Here is a 16,494-nt window from a genome sequence, read left to right on the forward strand (position 1 = left end):
TTTAGTTCCCAGCCTTAGTCATCTTGCAATCATGTCTCTGTAATGGCTATCATATCATACTATCATCCATCTTGTTATGACTGCTGCGCGCACTCAGATAACGAGCCTTTAATTTTGTCTTTTTACCATTTTTCTTTACTCTGCCTCATTTTCATGTGCACTCTTATATTTGTATGCTCTTATCTTTCCTGTCATACTCTGGTTATCATTACTCATATCGCTACCCTGCACTATTGCCTTATCCTTTCTCTTTAACTTTCCAAATCTCCCCTCACATGAATCCTCTCCTCTACTATTTGGTTTAAAGCACTCTCTGCAGCCCTAGTTATACGATTCGCCAGGACACTGGTCCCAGTGTGGTTCAGGTGAAGGCCCTCCTGATGGTACAGCTTGCTCTTTCCACAGTACTGGTGCTATCGAAATCCATTTCTCCCGCACTAATCTTTTGAGCCAGTCATTTAACTCTCTAATCTTATTTACCCTATGCCAATTTGCTCGTGGCTCAGGTAGTAATCCAGAGGTTATTACCTTTCTGCTTCTGCTTTTTAATTTAGCCCCTAGCTGCTTCTACTCCCTCAGCAGAACATCTTTCTTAGTCCTATCAATGTCGTTGGTCCCTATGTGGACCACGACAACTGGATCCTTCCTCTCCCACTCCAAGTTCCTCTCCAGCCTGAGGAGATGTCCTTAACCCTGGCACTAGCGAGCAACACAGCTTTGGGACTCACGTTCCAATGAACGCAACACCAATTTCCCATTCCCCAACAGTCCTTCACTTTACCAATTTACCAATTATGGCAAGCATCATCTCCTCCAAGGGGGTGAGGACATACAGCCGTGCCTGTCCGCTGCCAGTTCATTGCTGCTGCCTCTTGTTATGTGCCACCTTGTCTGCAAGAGAGAGGGAAGAGTGTCAGTTAGTTTGATGTGTCTGTCATAGTTGAATAGCTGCCAGTGTGTGGAAGCTGTGAAATGTGGATATGAGGCTTGCAGCAGTTGTAAGTGTGTGCTGGTACGGTGACGCTATGAATGTGAGGTATGAGCCGCTGTTCTTAGAGATTGTTGGTAGGTGAGTGATGGGGGTGTGGTGCATTGAGCAGTTTGTGAGGCTTGTGATGCATTTGGTGGGATATGCCATTTGAAGAGGAAATTACTGACCATGTTCACTTGTGTGAGGTCATTGAACTTCTTCCAGCACTGGATCCTCAGGGTGACACTGTTCACATTAATCTCCATAGCGATCTGCTCCCATTTCCTTCTAACCACTCGTTTGGAGGGCCTCCTAGCCTCCTGTGGAAACAGGACAACCTCTTCTCCTGTCCACCTCCTGCACCAGGGCCTTGAGCGTTGAATCTGAAAATCTGGGAGCGCCTCGATCCCATGTAGCTCCTTTCCTCAATGTTTTCCACAGTCACTTCCTGCACCTCGTCCAGCACCTGCTGTAGCCATAATGCACCTCCTCTTTAAGAGATGCAGGCTGGCTTTAAATGGTGCTAGCCCCGCAGGAACGTAGGCACCCTCCTGAGCTTGCAGCCAGTCAGTAGTGCAGTTAGAGCTGGGCTGCACACCACTATCATGTAAATTAGCAGACAGCACAAAGTCTGATCGGATGTGGGTTAATTGTGTGTTGCAATCCCCATGCCCACAAACAGGCCTTATTGAATTTTTAGTCACCATTTTTTTTCCTTTTATTTCCAATGGAAATCATAATTATTGATTCTTGTTAAACCTACAAACATCTCATTTTTATATGGTTTTCAGCAAATAATCTTCAGGAGTCATGGCTTATAAGTTTCTATCCTGCTATAAGTAACTGGGAGAAGAAAGATGCAAAGGGATATTGATAGATTAAGTGAGTGGGCAAAACCATTGCAGTTAGAGTTCAATATGGGGAAGTGTGAGGTCATCTGCTTTGGACAGAAGAAAGATGTATTTTCTAAATGATAAGAACTGTGGAGGAACTGAGAGGTTTAAGGGATGTGCAAAAATCACAAAAAGCTACTGGACAGGTAGAATTTTTTTTTAAAAAACTAATGGAATGTTAGCCTGTAAATCAAGGGGGCAGGAATGCTAAGGGGTGGATGTTATGCTACAGATGTATGAAACTCTGGATAGACCACATCTGGGTTACTGTATTCAGTAGGGGGGTCACTGCATCTCAGGAAGGATATATTGGCCTTGGAGAGCTGCAGCAAAATTTAGCAGAATGATACCGGAGCTAAAAGGGTTAAATTATGAACACAGGTTGCGTTCCCTTGTTATAGACCATTAAGGGATTATCTAATTGAGGTGTATAAAAAAATTAAAGGATTTGATTGGCTGGATAGAGGGAAGCTACTTCTTCTGGTAGGGGATGTCCAGAACAAAGGGGCCTTACCTTGAAATTAGAGCAAGGGGTGATGTCAGGAAACACTTCTTCACACAAAGGGTAGTGGAAATTTGCAACTCTCTCCTCCAAGTGATTGAGTCAGCTGTAAATTTGAAAACTGAGATTGATAGATTTTTGATAGGTAAGGGTTTGAAGGGATATGGAACCAAAGCAGGTAAATGCAGTTTAGATGCAGATCAGTAATGATCTAATTGAATAGTAGAACAGGCTTGAGGGGCTGAATGGCCTACTCCTGTTCCTGTGTTCCTATCCCGCCAACAATATTATGATGAAGGGTTCAAAAATATTTCATTAATTTGAACTTCAAGACTAAATATTTGACATGATTAATCGGAATAGTCACTCACTCTGGCAAAAATTCTGTATTTGCTAGATTTGAAGATGAATCACCTGCATTATTTGGCATCCTGCAGGGTTCGAGCTCAGTTGAGAAAGTGGCTACTTCCACTAGCACATAAACACTGACAAACCAGTTATTCTATCCTATTAGGAAGGACACAACACATTGCACTGAAGATCAATATTATTTTCTCTCATTCAAACAAGAATATGAAAAGGAAATGAGGTTATAGTTTCATAATCATTTCTTTCTTTAGGCAATAAACAAAGGAAGCTCAACCACCACAGATCAGTCCTTGCAATTTGATTTTAATGCCCCATGAAGAATGAAATCTCAGCAGTGAGAATCCTTATAATCGAATTTTGTTCCACAATTCCTTTTAAAAATGAAATGAAAATAATTCACAAGTCAATGGCAGGACAGGACTAATTTACAATGCACTGAAGCTTGAAATTTCCATTAAAATAATGTTCCACGAGTTGCCCCCAGCAAACTCAAAGATATGCCACACTTTAAATAAAGCAATAAGTGTTGGTGAAATTCTATGTCCGGGCAGTAATGGCCAGTATACTAAGATGGAATAACACCAACCTACTTGTGGATGATACTCTCAGAATGACAATTGCATGTTCCAACTCCTCGTGTGCTGAGAAACATACAGTTTGAGAAAATTAGACCTAGGAACTAAGAAATAAGGCAATAAGGAAATATAATTAAAGGAAGTCCTTTGAATTTTCCTCGAAGAACACACAGAAGTAACTTAATGAGTGATGATACCTTATGAAAGTGCAATATAGTGGTAATAATTGCCACTACTATTAAATAAAGCCATACAGAGCAAGATATTGATTAATCTGTATTCACAATAAAACCATGTATAATAAAGAAAATCTACATTAGTAAAATAATTCACAAACATAGATAAATCACAAACTCCTTAACAAAACAATTGATCAACATGCAGAGGAACACTTCAATCTTCTAGAATTTCCACAGCACTGAAGACAAAAGTAAGATGGAAATCCAGTTCATTCGACACAATCCTTGGTCGATCAAGAAGCTCTCTTTTTACACATAAGAATAAATAAATATGTTGACCTGGATTTTGCGGTGGTAATGAAGGCAAAACTGTCAGCACTTGCTGTCATTTCTTCACTGAAACAGACAGCAACATCGGGTGTCCGCACATATGCAGAATAATGGGGAAATCCCAAAGTTGCTGTCAGTGATTCTACGCTTCTCCAGAGGAAGCAGTTTTGAAGCAGCCACTACCCCACACAGCAATCAATAGAAATCAATTGAATTGATAAGAACTTCAACTCTTACACTGTTAGTCTTTCTGTTCATAACCCTTGAATAAAGATACACCTTGTTAAATGAGATGTAACTGTTTTATTAACAGTGTACTCACTCCATAATTACTGCTAAACCCCTCACTAACGCTGGAAAGCTAATTTTATATTTGTGAAAGGATAAATTTCTGCATAATGATAAAATATTCCATATATTTTTTTTAAATGTTTTTTTTCTTTTTTTAAAGTTTGTTTATTTTTATTTTAGATTCTATCTTAATCCAATCAGAATCATTATTTAACTGCCTGAAAATTTAAATTAAAAGTGAAAGATAGGGTGTGTGAATACTTCAATGTGGTTGGCTCCTTACCTGCTTGCTGACATTACTGGTGCCACATGTCAAGGCATCCCCTTGAAGTGGCACCAGATTTAAATTGCTATCAGAAAATAGGAAAATCACACTACAGAGATCGCTAGATCTTTGCTGGCAGTTATCTTCAAGGTCAGCGGCAAGTGCCCTTACTTCACCACTGACTGCAAAATCTAGTCCATGATTTAATTACCAAAGATCGATTTACTTTTAAGCTAGTTCTGCCAGCTCCTTCCATATGTGGTTTTCAAGCATTACATTTTTCCTTTTCCCCCTTCACGCTCCCACCTCACCCCACCAACCCCCAGCAATAGATACCCAAGGTTCACCCAAACTGGCACTGGCACCCACACATTGAATTTAAATTTCCTGCCTTCACCCTGACTCTGAAAACTGTGAGAGGGTCAGAATCACAATTCACCATCAGGGCATGATTCCTTTTCTGTCATAGAGATGATGGTAGAAGAGGAATCATGGATTATCAGTGTCTAAATGTTATTGTTTAAAAAAAAAAGCACAGTGAGGCAATCTTAATTTAATGCTTGCTGAGTTCCCTCCATAAAGTAATTCATTAGAGTCATAGAGAGATACACCACTGAAACAGGCCCTTCGGCCCACCATCAACCACCCATTTATACTAATCCTACATTAATCCCATGTCCCCTACCACATCTCCACCTTCCCTCAATTCTCCTACCCCCTACCTACACTAGGGGCAATTTTACAATGGCCAATTTACCTATCAACCCGCAAGTCTTTGGCTGTGGGAGGAAACCAGAGCACCCAGTGGAAACCCACACAGATCACAGGGAGAACTTGCAAACTCCACACAGACAGTACCCAGAACTGAACCTGGGTTGTTAGAGCTGTACAGCTGCAGTGCTAACCACTGTGCCACTGTGCTGCCCATTGTTGAAGTTCATTAAAGAATGTGGGTTTAACAGTTTATTCTGTTTTGCAGTCGTAGGCTGGACTTTTACGCCCCCCCCCCACAACGAGAGGGATGGTGGCGGGGGCGTACAATTGAGTGGAAGGTGATGGAGGGGGCATTCCTGATCCCCTCCCACCCCCACTGCAATTTTAAGTGGGATGGCAGCGGAGAGAAATGGTCTGCCCACCCCAGGCCAATCAAGGCCCTTAAGTGGCTAATTAACCGCCACTGAAGGACCTCCTCCCACCGCCGAGGATAAAAAACCCCACACACACATACATACACTCACATGCACAAATACATACACAGCTCCACAGGAGCTATAATTTCCTGTTCCTTTTCACTGAGTCATCACGTGATAATAGCTGAATGAAAACTGCAACTCCAAAGTTTAGTATGTTTTTCATAATTCTGCATTTATATGTATTATGCTACTTTGATTGTAAATACTGTCTCAACAATGAAGAAAAACAATGTGAAGGAACTATTGCAGCAAACATAGGTGTTTTTTTTTAGTTGCTGACTCCAGATGGGTGGACTTGAAAAAATGGAAGTTATTTGGTTGGGTGGTTTTGTGGTGTTTGGTCACTATTGATTGAAAGATTTTTATCCATCTAGTGAATTGAAATGATTCATATTTAGTCAATAGGATATTTGAAACAGTCTACCAGGTTCACTTAACAGATTGTGGTTGTTTGAACAAATCAAGATTTTCTTTGCCCTATGAACATATCGACACCTTTGCAGTTGGTACTATTGAGGTGCTACATTATGAGATATTACATTTTTGAGAGGTATCATGTTTGCTAGGTCCAAACTGTTAGTCATATAGATTCTTTAGTTTTGTAGGTCATTGCACTCTGTTTAATTTTTGAAATGGACCCATCTTTAACAATATGTTGCTGGCGTGATATTATGCTGAGTGTTGTCGTGGCTACAATTTATCTTCAGGGAATGAATATCTTGCCAAAGTAAATCTGACAGTGCCATAATTTGTACTTCATTTGTATGGATTCCAATGTTGTGTATTGTTTTTGGATTTTCAAGTTTTTTTAATCGATCAATCTTAGGTCTGCATACAACATATTCGTCCAGTGCCTGCATCAATTAATACTAAGAATAGGCAGATCAAGGTTACATGAAATGAGCACCTGCTCTTTCACTGAAAATTCAGATTTTGACCTTCTTTCATATCAGCATCTGTTATTTTAATCTGAATAAAGGAAAATAACCGCTGTAAAAGGAACTGTACTAACAAATCAATTTTAATTGCCTCTTTATCCTTGACATCAGCACATTGCTGAGTCAAATAGCAAGTCACATTAGGCCACTCTTCAACATATCCTAGTGATAAGTACAGTACTGACAGTGGCTTTGGAATAGGGCACTTGTTTACATCCTCTGTTGAGGTGTGGCAGTTTTAAAAAATAGACTGAGAAGATACCCATTACCACAAGATTCAAAATATTTCTGAATTTGTATGTTATTAACTTTACCAGAATATGAGTGATGAAAAATCTGATTGTTCTTATTTTCTACCATTCTCCTGAAGGCACTGGCTTGTGCTGGGGTACAATTCACAACCTCTGGCAGCCCTGCAGCACTTTTCCCAAGTGACCAGTCTTCATCTGTAAACCTAAACAGTGAAGTTAGGTAGGCTATTCGACAGTAGGGGCGTCCCAGCAATGGCTAATTCTATTGTCACCTGATGTAATACATGCATACATTCAACCAGAAGACAGCACACATTGATTAGGAACAGAATAGGCCACGGGAACCGAGACACACTGGGTTGAAGCCTTGCACTCCAGTTTCCTTGGTGAAAAAAAAGGCAGGCGACGATAAGAATGAAAGCTGTTTGTGGGGTCTTGTTGCCCAAAAGCCTGTTACCTCTGCCTACACAACAACTTGCATTTATGTATTGCCTTTAATGTAATAAAATATCACAAGGTGCTTCACAGGAGTGTATTAAAAGAATCTTTTACACCGAGGTGCATAAGGAAATGTTAGAACAGGTGACCAAAAGTTTGGTCAAAGTGATAGGTTCTAAGGAATGCCTTAAAAGAGGATAAGAGAAGTGGTGAGGTGGAAACATTCTAGAGCTTAGGACCTAGGCAGCTGAAGGCATGACCACCAAGGGTGGGAAATTAAAATCTGGGATGTGCAAGAGGCCAGAATTGGAAGAATGTAGATATCTCAAAGGGTTGTAGGGCTAGAAGGAATTATAGAGATAGGGAGGGATTTGAAAACAAGGATGAGAATTTTAAAATTGAGGCATTACCAGACCAAGTGCCAATGTAGGTCAATGAACACAGGGATGGTGGATGAATATGACTAGTAGCGAGTTAGGATACTTTTGGTTGAGTTCAAGTTTACAGAGGATGCAAGATGGGACACCAGCAAGGAGAGCATTGTAATAGTCAAGTCTAGAGGTAACAGTGACTATTCTTCAGAAGTAAGTAATTTGCTGCAAAAGAGTTTGGGTGCAAGGTGCTATATAAATGTACAAATGTTCTGGTGCACAAAGATAATCTAGAACAAAGACATCCACCCTATAAATCCCATCGATACAGGGAGTGGAGGAACCGGGGAGGGAAGTCTAACCTTAATTGGTACCGAGTATATGAATGCTAGATACGTCTAATGAAACTAGGCACACCAAGTGAGCCAGGGACAGATGTAGTGATTACTTGTTGGTCCAAACCAGCATCATGGTCTGGACGTCTGAAGATTTAGAAATAAACTTTTACTCATTTTTGAAACAACTCTCTTTATGAGGCATAGTGAGTCATTGCGGGCATGTGACAACAGCTCACTATGGACTCCTCTCTTTTTTATACCCTCCCTTTGAAATGTAGCTCATTTCAGGAACTGAAAGAGTAAGGATTTGAACCTGTACCCTTCCTCCTCCCATTTTGGAACAAGGAATCTTGGCGCTACAACTTACTGTTGGTTTACTGTGTTAACAGGAAAGATTTTATCACCATTGTACTGCTGTAAAATGGAGTTAGTGCTACAATGCCACATGATAATTATACCATACAGCATGAAAACAGAGCATTAGATTCTAATCCCTCCATTCTTTGTAGCACAGGGGTTTCTTTCCTAAACTATGCTTCGATGCAAAGAGCAAGGGCTGGTATTAATCTGGTATAGCTGTTTCACCAATGTTATTTTGTCTACCTCTTTTGCAGTGGTGCACTTACCATCACCTGGAAGTGTACCAGCGCCTCTCCATAGGGCTAATAAAAGAGTTACTTACACAAGGTGCAATATACAGGTGTCGGGTTGCTGAGCCTTGCAAAAAAAATTAAGTCCTCCACCTACAGAATTTGCAGCTTTCCTTTGAAACATATTGCGTTACTTAGCAACTAAATGCCAGTTTGTGGAAAAGCACACTGTACTAGATGCACAAAAATTCTATGATCCAAGTGTGACTGTTTTCTCTGACTGTCCGTTTCAATTCATGAGAAATTCTACATTTCATATTTTACATGAATTTGCAGCTAGGCCAAGTAGCAAATTCTTTTTAACTGATCTCCAGTTAGCAGCATTTCTTTGTACGTAGCAGAGGTGAGACGTACAAAAATCTTGTCTAGGGTGTTGGTGCTTGCTTCAAAGAAATAACTCACCCCTGTTTACGTTGATTGCTCATTGCTCTGTCATAACAAAATGGTTGGTAAATTTGCTACTGCAAGAAAGAATCAGAGCTAGTCTTCATTGAAGTTATTTACATCAACAGTTCCTTTAGTTTCTGGTTTGTCATTGTAAGAAGCAATTCAAACTGGATTTTGATTTATTGTACCATTGTACCAGCAAAGAGAAAGGAACTATGACAAGGATGGCAACCCACATTCTTTAGTTCCTAATTTGTTGTGCCATCATAAAAATTGATGGTTTCAGTGGCTCGATGAAGAAAATTTCTGATATAAAGCTTGAATCATAGGCCGGAATTTTACGCCACCCCAGCAAGCCGGATGGGTGGCGGGAGGGGAGCAGGGGGCGGGTGGGGTGGTGTAAAATTGAGCGGAAGGCTCCGGGAGGCCTTCCCGACCCGCTCCTGCCTCTGCACCACTTTACGTGGGCCAGGATGGGATGGGGGGTGCGAGAAACGAGCCACTTAAGCGCCTTTGCCCACCTCCACGTGGATTTTACTAGTGGCAAGCGGGCGTCCGGGAGACCTGAAAGGCTGCCCAGTGAAACCTGGTGGCCTCTCAGCGCGGGCACAGGGTACCCGATTGAGGGCTGCCCCCTGCTTCCCCAACCACCCCCAGGACCCGAGATGCCCCCTTCCCCCCAAACGACCATCCTTGCCTCACCCAGGTGCGACTGATTAGCCCAGCGAGGCAACCCTAACCTACCTGTAGTCCTGGCTCCATGAATGCAGCTGTGCTGCAGTCCCAGCAGTGGCCGGTGGCGCTGCTGGGACTAAGAGCTGCCAGCCTGATGATTGACCGGCCCCTCAATGAGGCAGGACTTCCTCCCTCAAACGGGTGGATGTCCCGCCTCGGAACAATTAAAGCCTGGGGACCTGTAAAATGCGGGTCGGATCCCCGGGCCGGGCAGATGCGGGTTCATCGCTGACTTTTACGGTTAAATCCAGACCATAGGCTCGGATTCAAAAATTACTGGAGAACTACTAAGACAGCATGAATCTTTATTGCTTTGACTGTATAAAGTACTCTATGGGGATGATCACTGATGATTGAACAGTGTTCAGTATCTTTCGCAACTCCTAAGATAATGAAGCAGTCCATGCCTACATGCAGCAAGACCTGGACAACATCCAGGCTTGGACTGATAAGTGGCAAGTAACATTTGCATCGTACATCTCCAACAAGAGAGAGTCTAACTACTTCCTTTGACATTCAATGGCATTACCATCGCTGAATCCCCCACCATCAACATTCAGCAGGGTTACCATTGACCAGAAACTTAACTGGACCAGCCATGTAAATATTCTGGCTACAAGAGCAGGTCAGAGGCTGGGAATTCTGTGGCAGGTAACTCACCTCCTGACTCCCAAAGCCTGTCCACCATCTACAAGGCATAAGTCAGGAGTGTGATGGAATACTCTCCACTTGCCTGGGTGAGTGTAGCTGCAAAAACACTCAAGATGCTCAATACCATCTAGGACAAAGCAACCCGCTTGATTGGCACCCCATTCACCACCTTCAACATTCACTTGATCCACCACTGACGCACAGTGGCAGCAGTGTGTACCATCTACAAGATGTGCTGCAGCAACTCAGCAAGGCTCCTTCAACAGTTCCTTCCAAATGAATGACCTCTACCACCTAGAAAGACAAAGGCAGCAGATGCATGGGAACAAGTTCCCCTCCAAGTCACACACCGCCCTGACTTGGAACTATATCGCTGTTCCTTCACTATTGCTGAGTTAAAATTCTGGAACTCTCTTCCAATAGCACTATTGTTGGAACTACACCACATGGATTGCAGCTTAGATTTATAAAACCATTTTAACGTTACAAGTTTTTGGAGGAACTTGGCATATTCTTGTTGAAATTATTCTTCTGACTTGATCTGGAAAATAATGGATTGGCTGTGAATTGCTTTCATCACCAATTTTACAGTATGGATATTGGTAATGAAGCTTATGTATAACATTTTATGCAGTGATAAATGAAATAAAGAACTTGCATTTATATAGCGCTTTTCAAGATCTCGTAGTCCCAAAGCACTTCACAACCAATCCAATACTTTTGAACTATAGTCATCGTTTCAAAGGAGGAAGCAAATTTGCACAAAGCAAGGTCTCACAAACAGCAACAAGATAAATGGTTAGATAATCAGTTTTTAATTATGTTTACTGGAAGAACTCTCCTGCTATTTTCCAAATAATGCTATTTGAAGCTTTTACATCCGCATGAGAGAGCCTCAGTTTAATGGCTTATCCAAAAGATGCGCACATAATCTTAGGCTAACACTTTAGTGCAGAACTGAGGGAATTGTCTGTCTAGATGTTGAGCTCAAGACACCGAAGAGGAATTATCTTAAGGCTTGAAACAGCACCATTACGTCTGCATTGTACATAGCATGCTCTCAGTCTTAAACACTGTGAGTGATATTTTGAGAAGTTTTAAAGTTAATGTATGAAAATGTATTGATACTTAACTTTTCTTGCAATAATGAAGAAAGTGGAACTTGTGGAACTCCCTACCTCTCAGCACTGTGGGTATACGTTCATCACATGGACTGCAGCAATTCAAGAAGGCTCACTATCACCTTCTCAGGGGCAGTTAAGGATGGGCAACAAATGATGGTCTTGCCAGTCGGACCCATATCCCAAGAATGAATAAATATCACAAAGTCCTGTAGACATATCCCCCCTGAAATGTCTGTTTTCATGTGGGAGAAGTGACTCTTACTGTGCCTTTTCAACAAAAGTAAACTATAATCATAAACACAGAAGTAAGCATGGATGGTGAAATGACCTGTTGATCCATCAAAATCACTTCTTCCACAGTAAATGTTCAGGAAACGGAAAAATAAAAGAACAGATTGTTTAAACAGCAACAACTTGCATTTATATAATAGCACCTTTAATGTAAAATGTGCCAAGGAGCATCACAGGAATATTATCAAACAACATTTGACACCGAGTCACATAGGAGAGATTAGGACAGGTGTCCAAAAGCTTGGTCAAAGACGTAGGCTTTTAACGAGTATCTTAGAGGAGGTAAGAGAGGTGGAGAGTTTACAAGAGGGAATTCCAGGCTTAAAATTCCCAGAAACAGGTAATGGCGAGGTCATGGAGAGATTTGAAAACAAGGATGTGAATTTTAAAATTGAGCCATTGATGTACCGGGAACCTATGTAGATCAGTGAGCACCGGGGTGAAGGGTGAACATGACTTGGCACGAGTAAAAATATAGGCAGCAGAGTTTTGGATTTCAAGCTTATGGAGGGCATAAGATGGAAAGTCAGCCAGGAGAGCATTGGAATAGTCAGGTCTAGAAGTAACAAAGGCATGGACAAACTGAGGCAGGGCAGAGATGGGCGACGTCATTAAGATAGAACTTGGCAGCCCTCGTAATGGAAAGGGTATGGTCTTGGAGGCTCAGCTCAGGCTCAAGTAGGATGCCAACATTGAAAATGGTCTGGTACAACCTCAGAGAGTGGCCAGGGAGAAGGATGGAATCGGTGGCTAGGGAACAGAGTTTGTAGTGGGGACTGAAGACAATGGCTTTGATCCCCCAACATTGAATTGGAGGACATTTCTGCTTGTCTAATACTGGATATCGGATAAGCAATCTTGCCAGAGGTGGGGTCTGACCGGCACTGACTACCTATCTGGCAGCAGCAGGTACCTAATTAGGTTCAATTAAGCAAATCTGTGACACAATCAGGACCTTCTCGACGGTGGCAGGCCGAAAGCTCATTGCACCTCCTTGAAATCCCCCCACCACCCGCACTCCTGAGCTGCAGGGATCAGTGGGCCACAGCCACTTAGGGGTTTCCTCTCCTCAAAGATGGCCTGGCAGCTGTGGCCACAATTACTTTGTAATTCTTCAGAGGGCACCTTCATCCTGAAGCATCCTCCAACTAAATCGGCAGTGCCCACCTCTCCTGGCGGGGCTGCCAGCCAGACTCTAATGGGCCATCTGATGGGCCTCCTGGTTCCCTGGTCCACTTGCTGCCCATAATCCGCTGGGGCTCCCAGAGGTAGCTTCTTAATTGTCCACCTCCAGGAAGATCAGGACCGATGTCTTGCCATGGCCACTTCCAGGTTCCCGACCAGGAATTGAGGCTGACGTTGGGATTCCAAACCAACCAGGAAAATTTAGCCATTCATTCTAAATACTAGAGCAGCAGAATGAGGGAAATATTGCAGCAGCATTGGATATAGAGAATGAAGAGAGGGCAACATGTTCCAGCCCCAAGAAGGCAAATGCTCGCAGGACCTTGATTGTATATAGTTACATTATAAGTTACATTAAATGTTAAAAATAGAACAGAAACCCTGGTAATTGGGGAAGATGTGCGCAGAGACGTATCAGTCGTGCACCCCTTGATAGGTCAGAACCCCAGCTCAGCCCAGCCTGTACCATCTCTTTAAAAAGCCTTCAGAAGGAGGAGAGAATTCCCAAGGAAGGAGAGAAGACCACAACCCAGCTCAGCTTTCCAGCACCTCTCTAAAAGACCCTGAGAAGTCCACTGTGTCAACCTATCTCGCCTCCTGTCTTTGAAGAAAGCCTGGTAAATTAATTCTCAACGCCACCTGAAAAGAACTGTTCTAAAAGATCCCAGTGACCTGTCTAAATGTACTCGGAGGCTAGACTGTATGCCAGTTTTGGAACACAACACATCACATCTGCTCTTTTCTTCAAGAATGAGCAAGTATTCAGCCCTAGTGTTTTTTTGTCTATAACAGAGCTCGGAACAAAAAATGCATTTTATTTTTCCAGTTAAACGGCATATGCCTGTGTGTGTGTGTGTGTGTGTGAGTGTGAGGGGCTAAGATAAAAAGGGAACTTTAGAATTTCAATCTGTGTGTTTATGCTTTACTTCATTACTGGGTAAGACTTGTTTTAGAACAAACTGATAATGTTGTTGTTCATTTAAAAAACTTGGTTAGTGTGTTTTATTCTGAGAAAAATAGAATATATGATTGACCATATCATTAAAATTTAAATATATGTTGTGACCCGTGGAGAAGTGAGACTAGAATAAACAGTGCACTTCGGTCGTAACACTTGATACATTTGTAGATCAGAATGTTCTGATGAAAGATCACAAAGCTGAAATGTTAACTCTGTTATCTCTCCAAAGTAGCTGCCAGACCTGCTGAGTATTTCCAGCACTAGCTGTTTTTATTTACTTGCAGTCAGTTATTCCATTCAAACAACTTAGATAATGATGACCAAGAATGAAGGAGTCATTTGTTAACATTGAAAATTGAAATTTTACATTCACCTGTAGTATCCCTTCTCTGAGCACTGGAGCTCACAAACCTTGAGAGAAAAGATGCTCTTGCAACCAACATATGATGTTAGTGACTTTATTGCTATGTGAGTAAGATAAACAACATCTAGGCTAACAATGGCATGAGTACATTGCTGATTCTCTGACAGTTCATTTGTACATTTGCAGAAATGGATTAGGCTTTCATCCTTCTGGAACAATGCCTCCCTCACCTCTTGAATACAAGTGGGTATGATACCCTATTAAATCCTCAGAAATCTCCAAATATTTGGAATAACCCTATAGCCAGAAAGTTAACATCTGATGTCACCTGTATAACTGCAGCTGAAGCAGTGCCTTGCATGGACTCCATGAGCCAAATGGCATCCTTCTTTGCCGTATTGACTCAATTGGAATCGCTGATGAACTCTGAACATTTTATACCACTGCACATATCTCCAATATATAGCTTGAACCTTTGTATACACTGTTTCACTCTTAAGTCTAGGTAGAATATTTGGAAGCATGGATAATCTCTCAAAGTATAGCCTGTCATCTTCCTGTGCACAGGGAGAGCGGGAGAAACAGGGAAGGAGGGAGAGAGAGGGAAAGAAAAAAAAGAGAGTGAGGGGGAGGGAGAGTGAGGGCGATGGGGAGGGAGCGGGATGGGGAGGGAGAGATAGAGGAGGAGGGAGAGATAGTGAGGGGGAGGGAGAGATAGTGAGGGGGAGGGAGAGATAGTGAGGGGGAGGGAGAGAGGGGGTGGGGGAGGGAGAGAGGGGGTGGGGGAGAGAGGGGGTGGGGGAGAGAGGGGGTGGGGGAGGGAGGGGGGGGAGGGGGAGGGAGAGGGAGAGTGAGTGAGGGGGAGAGAATGTGAGGGGGAGGGGAGAGTGAGGAGGAGGGGAGAGTGAGGAGGAGGGGAGATAGAGTAAGGGGGAGGGGTAGAGGGAGTGAGAGATAGAGTGAAGGGGAGGGGGAGATAGTGAGGGGAAGGGGGATAGAGAGGGGGAGGGGGAGATAGAGTGAGGGAAGGGGAGATAGTGAGGGAAGGGGAGATAGTGAGGGAAGGGGAGATAGTGAGGGAAGGGGAGAGAGAGTGAGGGGGGGAGAAAGAGAGAAAGTGTGAGTGGGAGAGAGAGGATAGAGAGAAAGGGAGAGAAAAGAATAACGGGAGGTAGAGAGAAGGATAGATGCAGAGAGAGATAGGGAGAGTGTAGGAGAGAGTGGTAGGGAAGGATAGATAGTGTGGAAGAGACAAAGATGGATAGAGGGGAGAGAGAGAAGGATAGCTAGGGGAGAGAAGGATGAGAGAGTGTGGGAGAGACCAAAGGATAGTTAGAGGGAGAGAGAGGATAGAGAGATGGATAGAGAGAGACAATAGATAGAGGAGAGAGAGGATAGATAGAAAGGATATATTGAGAGAGAAGGAAAGATAGAGAGGGCGAGAGAAAGATAGAGAGTGGGCGAAAGAAGGATAGGTGGAGAAGCATAGATAGTGAGAGAATGTTTGGGAGACAGAATGATAGATGGAAAGGAGAGAGGGAGTGTGGGAGAGAGTGAAGGAGGAAAGGAGAGTAGGGAGGGTGGGCAAAGAAAAATAAAAAGCCGACACCGACACGATGGGCCAAGTGGCCTCTTTCTGTGCCTTAAGCTTTCTATGATTCTATCCCATTCATTCTGTTACTCATTTGAAATAATAATGGCCACTGTGATTAATGAAAATATTTGCTGTCTTCTCAAGAATCTTTTATTCAACCAGTTTGGGTCAAGTGTGACTTCTAATTACAAAATTAATATGCTACATAACCATTCAGTAATCCCAGTGTAGCTAAAGCTAATTAAATCTGCACTTGAATAATTGGTTAGCTGCTGTTTTAGTCCATTGGTGTAAAGCCCTTAATTCCCTGTTAAACACTTGTTGGAACTTGTGAACTGCTGTAACTAGCACCCAAATGCAGAATTGCACCTAAATTCTCACTTTACATGTGGTAAAAATTGCCATTAAAATTGGTGTGAGGCAGACTATAAGCCCATTTATTTCACAAAAGTTTTTAAAAAATTATTGTATCTATTCTCAGACTGAGAGTTCTTGTTTATAGTGAATGATTCAGATGCAGATTCTGCAGCACCCTCTTGACGCTGGCGTAAATGGGATATGAAAATGATCCACACAAAACCCCAGCAGCCAAAATAGGCCATTCTGAAGAATACAGGTACCAGGCGATAGTTGATTACCTGTAAGGAGA

The 16,494-nt window shown here is 42.5% G+C and overlaps 2 protein-coding genes across 7 annotated transcripts in view; one reads left to right on the forward strand and one right to left on the reverse strand.

Moving 5' to 3' along the window:
- The window catches only part of pdxdc1 (pyridoxal-dependent decarboxylase domain containing 1), a 213,172-nt gene that overhangs the window by 96,436 nt on the left and 100,242 nt on the right, over positions 1-16,494 (forward strand). The window lies entirely within an intron of this gene.
- LOC137383418 (bMERB domain-containing protein 1-like) overlaps positions 1-16,494 on the reverse strand; it is a 113,551-nt gene that overhangs the window by 92,246 nt on the left and 4,811 nt on the right. For 2 of the 3 annotated variants that reach the window (XM_068056238.1, XM_068056236.1), the window contains one exon: positions 14,330-16,483. The exons of the other annotated variant lie outside the window; for it this stretch is intronic. In XM_068056238.1, coding sequence (XP_067912339.1) covers positions 16,283-16,483 — 201 coding nt within the window. In that variant the 3' untranslated portion in view covers positions 14,330-16,282. Of the gene's footprint in view, positions 1-14,329; positions 16,484-16,494 lie in introns of those variants that run through there. 3 annotated transcript variants of the gene reach the window in all.

This window comes from Heterodontus francisci, chromosome 24 (genome assembly GCF_036365525.1).
Source record: "Heterodontus francisci isolate sHetFra1 chromosome 24, sHetFra1.hap1, whole genome shotgun sequence".
Lineage (NCBI taxonomy): Eukaryota > Metazoa > Chordata > Chondrichthyes > Heterodontiformes > Heterodontidae > Heterodontus > Heterodontus francisci.